At 37.7% G+C, this 17,368-nt stretch overlaps 1 protein-coding gene across 2 annotated transcripts in view; it reads left to right on the forward strand.

Moving 5' to 3' along the window:
• The first annotated feature begins 1,664 nt into the window (after positions 1–1,664).
• Positions 1,665–17,368, forward strand: part of ctdp1 (CTD (carboxy-terminal domain, RNA polymerase II, polypeptide A) phosphatase, subunit 1) — a 141,962-nt gene continuing 126,258 nt past the window's right edge. For both annotated transcript variants that reach the window (XM_065293353.2, XM_065293360.2), the window contains exons 1-7: positions 1,665–2,132; positions 8,784–8,867; positions 9,055–9,148; positions 10,214–10,342; positions 11,024–11,174; positions 14,529–14,619; positions 16,612–16,784. In XM_065293353.2, coding sequence (XP_065149425.1) covers positions 1,858–2,132; positions 8,784–8,867; positions 9,055–9,148; positions 10,214–10,342; positions 11,024–11,174; positions 14,529–14,619; positions 16,612–16,784 — 997 coding nt within the window. In that variant the 5' untranslated portion in view covers positions 1,665–1,857. The remainder of the gene's footprint in view (positions 2,133–8,783; positions 8,868–9,054; positions 9,149–10,213; positions 10,343–11,023; positions 11,175–14,528; positions 14,620–16,611; positions 16,785–17,368) is intronic.

Raw genomic sequence — 17,368 nt, forward strand, 5'->3', positions numbered from 1 at the left:
CACATTGGCCGTTTTGTCAGCTGCTGCGATACGTCAGCGGCGGCGCCATATTAGCGGTGGCAAGGGTAGCCTGCAAACAAATGCGAGTAAACGGCGGGAGCTGCGACTTTTTAGATATAAAACACGATGGGGCTGTTTTCCGGACATGGCTTATCCTAGTACCAGATAAAAATGCATGTTTAAGTCGCCTTAATTTAAAAACTCCTTAAAAACTCCAGATCTTTACAAATATTAATGCCACTGTTGTGTCTCGAGATGCACAGCAGCCGTATTGTTTTATGTGGGGTTAGGGTATTTTTGTAAAAACTACTTAAATGTCATAATAAATCTTAGGCCTAATCCTGTGAATTAATCTAAACCTTGTCTGGGACACTGCCCCAAAAACTTACATATTTCAATCCCTACTGAAAAATCCAGCTAAGACCAGCCTAAACTGGTAAACTGGTTTTAGCTGGTCTCCCAGCTTGGTTTTAGCTGGTATTGCTGGTGTAGCAAGCTGGTCTAGATGTGTTTTGGTCACTTTTTAAGCTGGTCTAGCTGGACTTAGCTGGTCAGGCTGGAAGACCAGCTGACCCACCAGCTTGACCAGTTTTGCCAGACTGGGAGGACCAGCTTAAACTAGCTACTGCCACCTTAAACCCTGCAAAAAACAGCTACCAGTTTATGCTGGTTTTAGCTGGATTTTTCAGTAGGGATTATTTTTGACCTGTGTAAAGTATATATATGTTTAGTCTAAACTGAAGCAGAGTAATCAAACTCTTTATCTAATTTTCTCAACTATTAATAATCGATTCAATCAGTATTGAAAACATTGAGAATGTAACCTTTAATGTCAAATAAAATTACCTAATGTTAAAACAATAAGAGTAGCGCCGAAAAACGAGCATGCGTTTTTGCTCTGACGGATTCGCATACGTATGAATGAATGATGCAAAAATTGTGCATATATATTATAAGTAAACCATAATCACGTAAATAATAACTAAAAATTTTGCTTTTTATGTAAAACTTAAATTATTTCACATTGCAGGTTCTACAACAGTCCAGTTTACTTTAACATTGTTTTTAAATGTGGCATTCCTCCCTCCAGTATTTTTATTAAAAAAAAATCTACTTATAAAATAAACGTATTCCTTGTAAGCACTGTAGGTTGCTGGATAAAATTGTTTGCCAAATGCATAAATGAAGAATGCAATTGTTTATTGTAATTATTGTATTGCTGTTGAATTCAAACAAAAGATCTTAGTTATAGAACTAAACACATTTAGTATTGCACTGACGAGCTCATAATCCCTTGACATTGGGAGGCATGGTATGATCATGATATTTCATCAGATTACATCACAATGCTGAGGTTCGTCAGTCTCAAAGGGGAAAGGGAAGAATAAATACAGTGCGGTGCAAAAGATCCAATTACAGGAACAAACTAGTTGTTCAGAGAAAATTTTCTTTTTTTATTAAATTGCACTTTAAACAAAAAAAACTACTAAATCGTATGTTTTAAATTTGTTTAACAAATGTATTTATTATCACATCATATAATCATCATTATATGCAATTAAAAAATAAGTTAATTTTTATTCGTTTATAATAAAGTAATTAAAAACTAAGTGCGATTAAAGTCTCCCGGAAGTGGATGGAGTCTCGCTCGTGCTGCACTCTTGTGTTTCCTGTTTACGGGCGGGAAGAGTGAACCTGCGCTTCAGTGTGCTCTGCACTACAGTTCGTTTTCATCGCATTATTTTCACTGATACTACCTCTCGGAGGAATTTTAGCGGTTTTTTAGTCCCTATATTAGTTTTCATTAATCGCGTTCTGCAGTCCGCCGTTTGTCCCTGACTTAAGTTTAAAGGTCTGATGGAGGAGCCTGCAGACTCTGGCGGCGGTGCGGCAGCAGAGGGCCCCGTGGTTCAGGTAACGGAGATCCGATGGCCCTTAGGAGCGCGTCCTCTGCGGCTGCTTGAGTGGAAGGTGAAGCCCGGAACTCTGGTAAACGTTGACTCCGTCATCGCCGTATGCGCACCGATTCCTACCGAGAGTGAGCCGCGAGCGCCCGAGAGGAAGCTGAAGTCGGATCGCACAGGAGTCGTGCGGGAACTCTGCTGTCAACTTGGGCAGGTCATAGCGCCTGGGTAAGACACACATAAGTCCTTATATACGCTCATTTGCATTGACCAAAACCAGCAGGATTGTCAGTTAACTTTTTGTATTTGCTAGTTTAAAGGGGCTGTAACCGAGCGTGCACGCGTTAAGCTAATGTATTGTGCCGACCACAGCGGGCAAACTAGCGCGTATGTATTAGTTCGTTTGACAGCAAAGACACAATTTTCGGACGCTAGAATATAGTAAACTCTATGTAATTGTGCTTTACGTGTTAAAAGTTCCGGTTACCTTATAGATACCACTGAAATAAATGTCACCAGGTTGTGTATATGTGACAGCTTTTGGGTTCGTAAACAGCTAAAAGCAGTTGGGGGAGCGCTCCGCCGTTTTTTAGCCAATGATAAACGAGCTCGGCCTTGTCATTCATTTACGCGTGCAGATTTGGGGACATCGGGTTGGCTGAGCTGTCTTTTGAAGGCGGGCTTTGGGAGAGGGGGTGTGGTGTTCTAGGCATGAGGAGGAGGCTTACTCGTGGTCTCGTAAAAATAAACGAAAACTTTAATCGTTATTTTAAGAATTCTTTGTAAACTAACTTTAGTTTTTATTTAAGGTTTGTTGTTTTTTATGTTGTCCACCACCATCACCCTCGGTTTAACTTGTCACTTGCTTTGTTTTCGTTTAGTTTGTTTTTTATGCTTTGTGAATGTAAACATTTGGTTTATCTGCTGTATTTCAAGTAATAAGCAGGTGTTTTCAGTCCTGCCTTTGGTTGCCCTACAAAGTTTAACTCTAATCAAACACATCTGAACCAGCAAATCTAGGTCTGGTACTCTAGTTTAGTTTTGGAGATGTTTTCTACAGGTCAGTGGGTCTCCGGAAACATGATTGAAACCCTTTGCCATAAAGTGAGTAAGGTTGTGCTGTCTCTAAATAAACAGTATGTCCTCAAATACCCTAGTGTCTTTATAAAGCAGTTACTAATCAAATCTTTGACATGCATTAAAATTAAGACCACTTTTTAAAAAAAAGTTTTTTTTTTAAATTAAAGGGATAGTTCACCCAAAAATGAAAATTCTGTCATCACTCTCATGTTGTTACAAACCTGTATACATTTTTTTGTTCTGATGAACACAAAAAAAAGATGTTTTGAGGAGTGTTTGTAACCAAACCAATCAGAGGCCCCATTCACTTCCATAGTGTTATTTTTTCCTACTATGGAAATCAATGGGGCTCACAAACGGTTTGGTTACAGTAAGCGGGCTGGATTGTTAAAGTGACTAATCATTGTCCATGACTGCCTTTAAAGGACAAGTTTGGTATTTTACACTTAAAGCCCTGTTTTCAGATTGTTTATGATGAAATAGAACGGTTTTGACTGAAATTTGGACATACAGTCTTGTTCAAAATAATAGCAGTACAATGTGACTGTATGACTGTATGATGCTGGCCCGAGAATTTTCGGTTTCTGTTGTATCAGCCCCCACCTCTACAATTGGGTGTACAGGTGCACTGGAACAATCCTTCCTAAAATGCATTAAACTTTCGTTTACAAAGACGTGAAACTCACCGAGTGGTCAGGGGTGTTCACTGATATGCTCACACAAAAATCGCTGCTAAAGATGCTTTCCAACAGGTGTTTTAGCATTCGTTGTAAACTTTTGGACCTATTTTTCCAAACGCCTCACACCCGTATATTCTTCCGTTGAGAGCTTGAATAATAGACACTCCGCCTTTGTCAATTGCAAGAATACAAAGGAACTCACAGCACATCTAATACTAGTCAAAGGAGTTGGACAAAACTACGATAAAACCTGTTAGAATGCGTCTTTTGCAACAATTTTTGTGTGAGCATATAAGTGAACACCCCTGACCACTCAGTAGGGCTGCACGATTACAGGAAAAATGATGATCACGATTGTTTTGCTCAAACTTTTGATCACGATTAAAGATTACGATCATTCTTTTAGTGGAGAACTTCTATTTACTTCAGTATTTTTATTACACTTTACAGCCATGTATATAATATTATATACATTTTATAGGCCTATATTATAAAATATTTTATTGTTTTGTAATATCCACAGCTCCCATTCTCTTAGAACTTTTTAAAACATTTAAAATAATTCCGCAAAATTCCACATAGATTTTACAAAAGAAATCTGCAGAAATAACAACAAATAACTCCTTAAACAGACTCCTTACAGCTGTACGACTATTGCAACAATTAAAGCAGTTCAGTTTTAACTGGCAAAATTATAACATATCTTTTATTTCTTACATTTTCGAGCCTTTTTTGTTTGTTAAATTAAGGTTTTTGATAATGATCAAGCGGTTAGCGGCCGACAGCTAATATCATGTTGACGACTTGTTTGATCAATTGAGCCTCTCAAATCAACACTTCACTTGCCTACAATAAGATCTATATAAAATATATATTTTCAGCATATAAAAATGTTAGTTTAAATGTTTATTATCAACACACTATTTTTTTTTAAAGCGGAGGGAGGCTGCTCTGTTGCTCGCAGACGCGGCAGGGTGCAGAAAAATAATGAATCAAAACAAAACGAAATAAACCTGAAACGAAATAAACATGCAGGTTGCCATACCTTACACATTCGCTATGCATCAATTAAAATTCAAGGCTTTACCATAAAACATGGCTATTTGTGTATCCAACAGTTAAACTAAGAAAAAAAGTCTCTTTAATCCATTTTTCCCGATGCGCTGAAGGTCCTGCTGCTGGCGGAGACGCTAAACACCGTTGCAACAGGTGCATGAATGTGCGTAGTGGACTCGTGCGACAGGTTAAGCATCTTTCTTTTACAATTTATCAATGTCTCAACGTTTCTTTTAATTAAATTAAACAGACGAGCTGGCTGGCGCCTTGCATGGCTGACACCGCCGTCGGTGTATGAATGTGTGAGTGAATGGGTGAATGTGAGCCTAATTGTAAAGCGCTTTGGATGGCCAAAGGTCTGTTAAAAGCGCTATATAAATGCAGTCCATATAAATGCAGTCCATTTACCAAATTAAAATATAAAAAGGTGGAGAAGCCTAAAAAATCCAGAGGCCTGGCTGCATATCAACTGTGATGCTAAAAATGGTCCGAAACCCGACCCGAGGGGCGTAAAAAGGCTTAAATGCAGGGCTCTAATATATATTTATATCAAATTAGAATTAAACAGAAATAAAACAAAACATTTTTGAATAAAACATGCCTATGATATGCCTTTTATGTGGCAATCATTTTTTTAAACCCTTTGCTGCTCACAGACAGTGCTTATTGGATACATATCCTTGGCTAACTTACATGATACGCGATCCATTATTGTTGTCTATGTCCTGGATGGTCGGGATTTTTTTATGGTTGCGGCTTGTGTCTTAAGCTTTTGAAACTCTTGATATTTCATGTTTGGACGGAAGCACATTTGCACAAGACTCGTAACTTACCTGATCAACATCACTTTCCTCAAATCCGAAATATCCAAACAATGGAGTAGGCCTATATGACCCTCTTTGGGAATTAAACATACATATTTCTGCACTTTCTTCTTGTTGCTCTGCCATTATGTTCGTTCAAGGTGAATGACTGTAAATCTTGTGATGCTAACGTATTTCTATCATAACACAGACTGCACTTGCAAAAAAACCCATAACAAACACATTGCTTGATTCTAGACCGTCTGTTTTGTGCTTGGTCTTTACACGTTAACTGCGACGATTGTCATTAATTAATCGTGGGGCACGCATATCGTTATCATGATAAAAATACGATTATAAAACGGGCAGTTCTGGTTCTTCATTCTGATTGGTTGAAACGCGTTCTAAGCCGTGATAAAATACACCGGTAACCTCACGGTTCAGACCACATTACATAAGTATCACTGCGCCACTGTTACTGCGTATTGATTTATGAAAATAAACACCACAGTCTTAAATCATATTTTTAATTTGTCTACAATTGCACAATTAATGGCGATATCCAGATGAATGTCAATAAATATTGTTGAGTCATCTCGTCGATAAAGAGAAAACGTTGTCTGAGGATTTTATAACTCAAGTTCATACGTCCGCTATTATCCACTGGGTGGCGATCTAACCCAACTTAAACACTGATGCATTCACTCAACACTAAAAACACAGCGTATAAGTTTTGATGGCTCAATCTGATCTCTTACTAAAGTTCTTCACAAAAATGGAATTATCTCCGCTTTTAATAAAAAAATTTGAAAGGTGATAAGGGATCAAATGAAGGTAGGATGAAATGTTTTTTGTTTGTTTTTGTTTCAAAGCGGATGGTCTGTTCTTTCATTTGATATTTTATGTTTATATAAAGAAGATAATTTTCTGGAAGGCATTAAACTAAAACTGGGTGGCAACTTAAAAAAAAAAAACGCTGACGGGGAAAGAGTTCAGCATGCTTCCAAGCATATTTGATCATCACTTCAACAGTTGCGCTCTGTTTTAGTCACACTTGATTCTGAGGAACTACTTTGTTTGGCGGAAGAGTAATATTTGTACTAATATAATTACAACTTTTTTGGGTTTTATTTGATAAAATCCCGCTAACGTTATGCATATGAAGTAACCGTTTTATAAACGCAATAAACCCCTCGAAGCGTTGGGTTACCAGTGCATTTTATAACAGCTAAGGGGGTTTAGGCACTCCGCTTCGCGTCGTGCCTAACAACGCCCCTTAGCTGTTATAAAATGCACTGGTAACCCACTGCTTCTCGGGGTTTATTGCTTTATTAATCGTGCAGCCCTACCACTCAGTGAGTTTCACGTCTTTGTAAACAAAAGTTTGATGCATTTTAGGAAGGATTGTTCCAGTGCACCTGTACACCCATTGTCGAGGTGGGGGCTGATACAACAAACACCCGAAAATTCTCGGACCAGCATCATATGTCCAAATTTCACTTAAAACCGTTCTATTTCATCATAAACAATCTGAAAACGGGGCTTTAAGTGTAAAATACCAAACTTGTCCTTAAAGTATCTCAGAGATATCCCACTTGTCACCCCGATGAAGAATTGCCTTCCATTGGGGGCGTAGCTATACCCCGTTTATTGGGGCGCGTGCCCCAGTATAAATCTCAAATTAAAATTTAATTGTTAGTGTGTTAATTTTATTAATATTTGTGGCACAAAAAAGAATCTCTATGCATTGCAATGTAGTAGTAACTCAATTCACTTAATAAAGCACTTTAACCAAGAACACAAAAATTAAAATGAATGTCTGCAGACTCTGCACACGGCGGAGTTAAGAATCAGGTTACTTTTCAGCTGTTTTCGCGAGTTGATTTGTTTCTGTCAATTAAAGATTGAAGGACACTCTTTGTTAGTATTTGAGCTGTTAATGGTCGTTGGGATGCTTTTGGGCTAGTTTTAACTCTTTCACCGCCAGCGTTTTAAAAAAAAGTTGCCAGCCAGCGCCAGCATTTTTCATGATTTTCACCAAAGTTTAATGCCTTCCAGAAAATGTTCTTCTTTAAATAAATAAACATACAATATACCAAATGAAAGAACAGACCCTCTGCTTTCAAACAAAAAAAAACGTTTCATCCTACCTTTAGTGGTTCTTTTGCAATCAGCTTTTGAATATGGGTAGGTTTTTGCAAAAACAGCATATTTACCATATATAATAATTCCATATTTGTGACGGACTTTTCATAGAGATCCCATCCAGAGCGATCTTTAAAACAGACACGGACATCCAGCAGCTTGCCATAGGGCAATACTTCCGGTTTTAAAAAGTTGCGGAAGGGCGCCACCTGGTGGATAATAGCGGTATTGCGGAAAGACAGAAAATCTCGTCATTGGCGGGGAAGCGTTTTCTCTTAATTGACGAGATATCTCGTCAATGGCGGGGAAAGAGTTAATGACCATTGGACTGGTTTTGTTACGCCGATTTTGCAAACCGTGCAGCCGCGCACACAGAAGTCCAAGTGACTGTACTTGATTGAGACACGCATAATCTTTCAGATATGAAATTTACATTTATTTCACTAATTAAGGACACTAAATAAACAGTTGGCAGTAACTATATGGCTGAGAACCTCAGTATTTCAAATGCATTCATGTTTAAATAATTTCCTAGTATTAGTTGCAGTGTAGGGATGGTGGGGTAAGCAGGCATTGGGCTGCACACTTCTGCACACAGCAGGGGCTTTTAAGAAAAAGTGATTAAAAAAGTAAGTTAATGGGAGCATGTCTAGCAACATCCTTACCTTCCACATTGCACTCATGGCTAAAGTATAATCAACTTTTTTACGTGCAAGTGAGGGTCCGTGTACAGTGCCCGATGTAATTTTTGCCATCAGAAGAATGTGTGCACCACTGGATTTTTGAAACCCTGCGTACATTGTACACACCGGTCGCATATGCGCATTCAGGAGAATGTAGTTTGTAGCCCATGGGAGGTATTGCTTTTTGTCGCAATGTGTATGTGTCAAAAGTCTGTGTACATGTATGAGTCAAATAAACTATACTTTGCAAGGCTGACTTTGATTTGATTTGACTGTGCGCTTACGTTCACGTATAAACAGCCTATACTCCGGGCTTTAGACTAAAGATTATATTAACAGTTTACACATATGCTATGATCACATGTGGAATGTGTGTGCATTTGAACATTTAATTTATAATTACATTTTTACACATTTTTATCTTTATAACAGGGGTGTCATAGCAAAAGTGGAAGAATGCAGCCATCCCATAGTGATGAAGGGCCTTTGTGCAGAATGTGGCCAGGACTTAACTCAGTGAGTCAACCCACTTTTATCTCTTTTGTGCTATTAATCTCTAGTTAAAAGTTGATTTTTGTTTATTTAACAAGTAAAATCACATTCAGGTATGTAGTTTGTTTCATGTTTGCTAGTGTTCTCAGTTCTTTAAGATCTTTATGCTAGATTACTTTGGGAACTAGATGGTGCTGATGCTGTTTTCCAGGCTACAGAGCAAGAATGGAAAGCAGCACGCTCCCGTCTCCACAGCGACCGTTTCCATGGTACACAGCGTTCCAGAACTGATGGTCAGCTCAGAGGTGAGTGCTGCCAGAATGCTACCACAGTGGATGAAGAGTTCATATATCTTATATTTTTACAAAATGATGTGAAACGGAAGATGAGAGTTATAAATGCTCACAGACAGTAGGTGGTGCCATGTGGTCTTGACATCTGCATGCCATGAAAAATACAAGAACATCAACGTCCTCTTTCAATATGAACCGGGGAGTAACATAAATGATGAACAATGAAAAAAACCCATACAAATGAAAAATGATCAAAATAAAGACGTTTTAAGAGGTAAGAAGGTCGAAATGGAGACTAAAACATTCTCACATAATAAAACTTACTATAGTTAACTAGTAATATTTCAAGGCAACTCCGAACGCACTATGCGCAAAACATAATGGCAACCTCCAACGCTTAAAGGAGACATTTTACAACAGTTTTTTTTAAGATGTCAAATAAACCTTTGGTGTCCCCAGAGTACGTATGTGAAGTTCTAGCTCAAAATAACAAAGATAATTTATTATAGCATGTAAAAATGTGCCGTTCTGGGTGTGTCTTGTTAAATGCAAATTAGTTGATATCTGCACTAAATGACAGTGCTGTGGTTGGATAGTGCAGATTAGAGGGCGGTATTATCCCCTTCTGACATCACAGGGGGAGCAAAATTTCAATTAACTGTTTTTACATGCTTGCAGAAAATGGTTTACCAGAACTACTGGGTTGATCTTTTTCACATTTTCTAGGTTGATAGTAGCACTGGGGACCCAATTATAGCACTTAAACATGGAAAAAGTCAGATTTTCACTATATGTCCCCTTTAAAATAAGCATTACATTTTTTTTTAATTATTGAAAATATTTAATCGGTCAATAGTAGTAGAAGGCAAATATAAAGCATACAAGTACCCTTTAGGTTCCTCCTTAAGCTTCCATTTTGTGTTGCTGTATTATACAAACCATGTGAGTACAGACAATGTTAAAGTAAAATACATGGCTCTACATAAAGCACTCAGATAACAGATATAGTACTTGTATCTTATCATTAGTTTCCAGCACAAAAGCTCAGTTTTTTTGTTCTTGTTTGTCTGTGAGCAGCAAGCAGAGCAGCTTGGCCGAGAGGACCAGCATAGACTTCACAGGAACAGGAAGCTGGTGCTGATGGTGGATCTGGACCAGACGCTGATCCACACCACTGAACAGCCCTGTCAGCGCATGTCCAACAGGGTAACTAGCTTGAGTGCATTATTCATATATTTTACAGCTCCCATATACTGCTTAAACGATAAATCAGATTTAATTTTGTCTCAGTCATTTTTTTTATTGCATGATATTGTTTTTGTGGCCTTCTGAAAGGAGTAAGATGCAGTTTTGTTTTACAGTACAGAGTTTAACACTTAAAATCAAGAATGATGTTATCTTGAGTGAGAGCTATTCGTTGTTTTGTAGAAATGATCTCATTTGTTTGTTGCTGTGACTTCAGATTATTGTGGGTGTAAGATATATTGCTTTGAAGAACCCATTTACGCAGAGCGTTGATTGATTTTCTAAAGTCTTACCTTTTTTGTCTGCTATCTTTCATTTTATAATATCTTCTTTTTGTGGGCGTTCATGCTTTCATTCTGTCAGACATATGTTCGCTCGATGAGCTCAGACAAAGCGATCTCGGTTCTTTATCCCATTCAGAGAGCGTTCAAAGGTTTAAATGATTTTCTTCTGTGGGTTATTTATTTATTTTTTCAGATTTTTTACTTAATATTAGTGTTCCTTCATCAAATGGAGCCTTGTAGAAAATCCTTATATCCGTGCATATGATCTTGCTTTCACTGAGTCATTGTAAAGATTTCTATTTGTTTTGTTCTTTTTCGCCCATCTCTGATTGGCCTCTATGATGTGATGTCTTTCCAGGGAATCTTTCATTTCCAGCTTGGACGTGGAGAACCAATGCTTCACACGCGATTCAGGCCTCACTGCAAAGAGTTTCTAGAGAAGATCGCCAAACTTTATGAGCTGCATGTCTTCACCTTCGGCAGCCGTTTATATGCTCACACCATCGCAGGTACGTTTTAAGCATTTGCAAATAGACAGAGCATGCCAGTGTATTAACCAGATTATTATTAAATAAATGTAGCACTTAAACATTTATAGTGGTTGCTAAGGTTAGGGGTTTGCTAGTCTCAGCCTTACCGTTGGATGAATGTCTGATGCATACGGCACGCTTAATTGGAATTAGCATTTTCTGATAAAAAGAAAAAACTTTCTGAATTGGTTTCAAGAGTTTTTAATGAATCAAAAATGTTCTGTGCATGCCAGATGTCAACATACATCTTCTGTTGCTACATTAACTTGGGCCGTTCCCCAGGGTTTTATTCTTGTGCTGACTGTTTACCTCTGGGTTTAATATTGAAGAAATAGTGAAGTTTTTCACCTGTATGCTGATGATACTCAGTATATTTTGTAAACCTGATGTTAAAAATGCACTGGGACCTCTTGTTTACATGTATGCAAGAACTCAAACTATGTCTTAAGAGGAATTTCTTGACACTTAAAGGGATAGTTCATCTTTAAATGAAATTATGTTTATCAGCTTACCCCCAGGCCATCCAAGATGTAGGTGACTTTGGTTCTTCAGTAGATTTCTAACTCCAACCGTTTTAGTCTGTCAGTCATATAATGCAAGTGGATGGTAACAAAATCTGATATAGAAAAAAACATGAACAGACAAATCTAAATTAAACCCTGCGGCTCGTGACGACACATCAATGTCTAAGACCCGAAACGATCGGTTTGTGTGAGAAACCGAACAGCATTTAAATAATTTTTTACCTCTTATTACAACACTATCCCCAAAGCAATATGCGCGTTCACATCACTGTCTTTTTCTTGTAATGTTTAATGGCGGGTTGCGAAACAACTTCATAGGTGCATACCGCCACCTTTAATGAATGTAAAACTGAGGTGATTTGGACCCAATGACTTTTTATTAAAATAATCATGATTATGACCTTGGTTATTTAATTTGGTGTGTAAAGAACCTAGGCGTTCAGTTCGATTCCAGTCTTTGGTTTGACAAGCAGATTAATAGTGCGGTTAAGTCATGTTTCTTCCATCTTCGCTGCCTGGCTCAGGTCAAAACGTTTCTATCAAAAAAGACCTTTGAGAGAGTAATTCATGCATTTTTTACATCATGGCTAGATTACTGCAATTCACCCTATTATGGTACTAATCAGTCTTCTATGGAGCGACTTTAGCTGGTCCAAAATGCAGCAGCCAGGCTTTTGATTGGTACCCATAAATTCCAGCATATCACTCCCATTTTGATGAATTTACAGTGGTTGCCAGTTAAACTTAACGTAGAGCATAGTGGATGGCTCAGTGGGTAGCACTGTTACCCAACAACAAGAAGTTCCCCGGTTTGAGACCTGGCTAGGTCAGGTGGCTTTTCAAGTTTGCATCTTCTCCCTGTGTCAGCATCCGTTTACTCTGGTTCCCTCCTACAGGCCTAAAACATGCAGGTTAGGTGAATTGAAGATACCAAATTGCCCCTCTGCCAACATGTGTATGGATTAACTTCTGTCTATCAACTTTTGTATGGATTAACCAGTTCTTGTCGTAAATATAGCCATAGATGCTGAACTAGCATGAAGAAGAAAGAAAGAAGGAAACTTACAGTAGAATTTAACATTTCAACTTCGGTTTTAAAGCACTAGATGTGTGCAAGATTATCTATCTCACAGGGTTGTTGCACCCACTTAAAGCACTGAGACCTCTCAGATCCAAGTTTTTAGGAATGACCTGTCCCTAGTTAATGTCAGTCATATGGCATCTAAGGCTGTTCTTGGGCATTCAAAGCAACCATTCCAGACATGGCTACTCGAGACAAGGGGTTTGTTCGAATCTAATTTAAGTATACTTTAGTATGTGACTAGTTTTCACCTGTTGGGTGAAACAAAACAAAAAAACACATAATTATTTTTAGCAAGCCCCCCCCCCCCCCAAAAAAAAACTTTGCTGTGTAGTTTGTGCTGAAAGAGAGAGTCACACACAACAGCCTTGCACTTTTCCAAAATGGTTTGTGTTTTTTGTAAGACTAAATTGGCTTACCGCAACGACACCAGGTGGCAGCATTTGTTCATCTTCTAGCTATGTTTTGAATAGTAGAGGATATGTGTTTTTTTATTAATAATCTTTATAACCTGTGGCATGAAATGTAGTTCATCAGTGGACACAAAGTCCCGGAAAGGTGCACCAGTCCTAGATGTCCTTTGGATAAAAGCCAAAGACTAGGGAAATACCATAGTATTATTATTTCAGTGTTTAGTCTATAACGCATCTGTGTTTTAATATGTTACTATTTTTACCTCAACTTTTATGGATATTTACTTTTGTTATTAATTTAATCTGTCATATATATTCAAATAAATGTATATACGCTGTGCCTTAGAAGTATGTCAGCTTTAGAGTTATATTTATAAGAAATCAATTTTATCATTCAGCAAATGCTTTGTTTGATATAGCCTTTGTAAGCTTAATTTTGACACACAAGCTTAGTTTTGACACACATGGAGTTTAGCCGAAAATAAAAATCATCACTTGTGATGTACTAACAGCGCAAAGTAAAGGTGATGAAGTATTTATCAGCCCTACTTTTAAGTCTTTTATATTTAGATAAGAAGTGGTAATGTGGTGAGTATAGCTGAAATGCTCAGAGGGTTTGCAGTCTGGTTTTAGTTCAAGTGGGTGAGGATTTAACAGGATGTTTTGTGCACAGTCGATTCCCCTGGTGTCTCCGTTCCAGACGTGGGTTTGAATGAGACCTCAAGAGTTTTTGTATTAAGTGAGCATCCATTCATATTTTAAGTGTTTGGATATTGCACTTAGCATCAATACTTTATCTAAAGACTGAAGGAAGTTTTCTGAATGAAAGTTTGTTTGCTGGAGAAACCTTCACCTTTGAAAAGCATCACAATTCTTCTTTTTCTTCTTTTTTTTTCTTCTTTTTTTTCTTTCTTTTTTTCACTTCTTTTTACATGTTTTTTTGGTGTTAGAAAGTTAATGCTGTTACTGTAGGCTCAGAATGACCTAAAAAAGCACTTCATATAAACCAGCAAACATATAACAGTGCCCTGGCTATGACCTCACTGTATAGCATCATGGCAGGAACAAGTTTTGTATGGGAAACCGCATGTTTGCATCTTCTGTAGATGTAGATATCTGCTTATAGTGGTTGGAGGGCTGAAAATAGTCTCAGGTCTGCCATCCAAGAATAGTGTTGTAATTCTCCAGGTGTAATTTACACTTCATCTTTAAAGGAAATTACTATTTTGCACTCTCTCTCTTTCTTTATTTCTCTCTCTCTCTCTCTTTCTCTTTCTCATGTGTTAAATTTAATTTCCTCGCTTTTTTTGTTAAGGCTTCTTGGATCCCGAGAAGAAGCTCTTCTCTCACAGAATCATGTCTAGAGATGAATGCATAGACCCCTACTCTAAGACGGGCAACCTCAGGTGAGCTCATTGCTTACATACATTGCTTACATACTATGTCTCACCTTCAGTCTTTTTCCTTTCTTATACTCTTATATTCGTATAGTTAAAAATGTTTATTGCATTTATACAAGCATCTGTTTTCCTGTCTGTAAATATAGACCTTTTCAAAAGATGTAAACAACACTGGTCCAGAAGCACTTCCTGTTTCAGTTTTTTAACACTAGATAAACGTTGGGATAAAATACAACCAACAGAACATATAGAACTGAATCAAAAAGTTAAACAAACATCTTAAAGATAATGATATATGTGAAATAATAAAAAAAACAGTCACAGACTGAAACAGGAAGTGTTTCTGGACCAGTAGTGTTTACATCTTTTGAAATGGTCTATACAAAAGGTGCACAAGCCATCATCACTGTCATGTCGTGTAGACATAAACACTGCTTCTTAACACACTTAACTTTCCACAATTGTAAACTGGACAAGCAGTTTGTACAGACGTGAGACAACATGAATCTTAAGTATACTTGCGCACACACACACACACACACACACCACAGTCACAACACGCTTTATTACACGGCTCATTGGAATGCTTGATTTTGATTGGCCAGTCGCAACATTTGTAGGTTTGTTATCCCCGATAACAACCGCTCAAAACTAATAACACACGGTAACCCAGATGCTGCATCATTTTTACAGGTACAGTTTAATATTAAACAAAAATTAAATATAAATATGTTTTTTGATAACATATGGCTTTATATTTAGAAATTAATGAATGATTTGAATGTCTTGTCCTATTCTAATATTATAATATCTCAACTTCTCAATCTCAAAATTATCTTATAATAAATGGGGTTACCTCAGGGAAGGTCTACATTTCGTTTGAATGAGCTAATAAAAGATTTCAAATTAATATTTAATGTACCTACTGCAAAAAATGCCTTTCTTACTTAGTGTTTTGTCTTGTTTTCAGTACAAATATCAAAAGAATTCTTAAATCAAGATGCATTTTCTTAATGAGCGAACTTACCTAAGAAAATAAGTCTTAAGTTTAACAAAAAATAAGTGTAAAAATACAATTTATAAAATACAAAGATACAATTAAAGTGAATTGTACAAAGATACAATTAAAAATCTGCCAATGGGGTAAGAACATTTTTCTTAATCACTTAACATTGGGGGGGGGGGGGGGGGGTTAACGGTATTTCATCCATTCTGGCTTAACACAGTTTAACATAGGCAAAGTGTCAAAAAAGCAGTTTGACGTGTGACAAAGTATTTCTGTGCCGAATGCACTTCGGGTTCATACAAGTTTCGGAAAGTTCCTCTTGCGTACCATGGGAAGACGTTACGTATCATATCATCAAAGAGCTTGCATATCAGCTTGAAGTATCGGGCATTGGTATCTGCCGATCACGAAGACAACAAATCGGTCCTGGTATCGGCTGCCAAAAACCTGAACGAAGCATTCCTACTATTTGCTTTATTAAATAAAGTCGCGCTAAAGCTACCATGCACAATATTTATTTCCTTTTTTTAAAGTATAAAGGAGGAAATCCAGTAAGCGGTTGGATGTTCTTGTGTCAGACCGTTAATATGTGTGGGTTTCATATACTGCTCTTAACAGTAACCTTGAAGCAAGAACAGTTTGTAAAGAGCATCCAGAGTCAAACAGAAACAGAGTCATGATCAGACTTTTACTGCATACTCTTTACTTTCTTTAAGTCGATAAAGCTTTAGAAGCTAAGTCTGCGCAGCTCAATGCTTCTATTAGTTTGAATGACTTTGTTTACCATTACACATCTCAAGCGAAGATGCTCTTGGGAATTTGTTTAGATGCACCAGATATTCCCAAATAATCAATTCTCATTAAAGGATTTGGCCCCAAATTGCCTATTGCTGATATGAAAACATGTTCATTCACGCTCTGCAGCTCATAGATGTGACAAATCCTCAAACTTTTTTTATAAAGTGATGATTTCGCATTGTTGTGTCTCGTAGAAATTTGTTTCCCTGCGGAGACTCTATGGTGTGCATTATAGATGATAGAGAGGATGTGTGGAAGTTTGCCCCCAACCTCATCACAGTGAAAAAATACATCTACTTCCAAGGCACGGGGGACATCAACGCCCCGCCGGGCTCACGGGAGGCTCAGATGTCCAGAAAACCTGCAGGTAATGTTTATTCTTATAGCAACTGTAACTGTAACTTACTGGAAATGGTTATATATATATCAGCCATGCTACAAAATCACCTTGCTGTCTGCTGTCTACATAACAAGACCCTTTAAGACATTATTCTAACTAAAAACAAAGTTTGTTGAAGGAAGTCACACCACAAGGAGGCCATGTTTGCAATGCCTCTGGGCAGATATTTCAGTCATGCACTAGAACTAAAGTCCTATCTATTTAAATGTGTAAATTGGTTTGACCCCTGTTCAGCGTCCCCTCAGCCCACCTAAATTAACCCTTTCACTGTTTCCACACCCACAAGGTAGCATTCTGCACTTGCGTTAATATTTATAAAGACAATATAAACACTCAGCAATAACATGTTAAGTTACTTTTTATTGTTTAATGTAATATTTATTCAGCATTTGCATACACATAAAAAACAAACGGGCTCAGTCCCCATTACCCCAGATTAAAGCCTTGTTTATGGTCGCGCTTTGGTCCGCAACGCAAGTCTCCGCGGATTGCGCGCGCGTCTCACCAAACGGACGAGGCGTTTATAGTTGACGCGCTCGCTGTTGCACTAT

Source organism: Paramisgurnus dabryanus, chromosome 19, assembly GCF_030506205.2.
Source record: "Paramisgurnus dabryanus chromosome 19, PD_genome_1.1, whole genome shotgun sequence".
NCBI lineage: Eukaryota > Metazoa > Chordata > Actinopteri > Cypriniformes > Cobitidae > Paramisgurnus > Paramisgurnus dabryanus.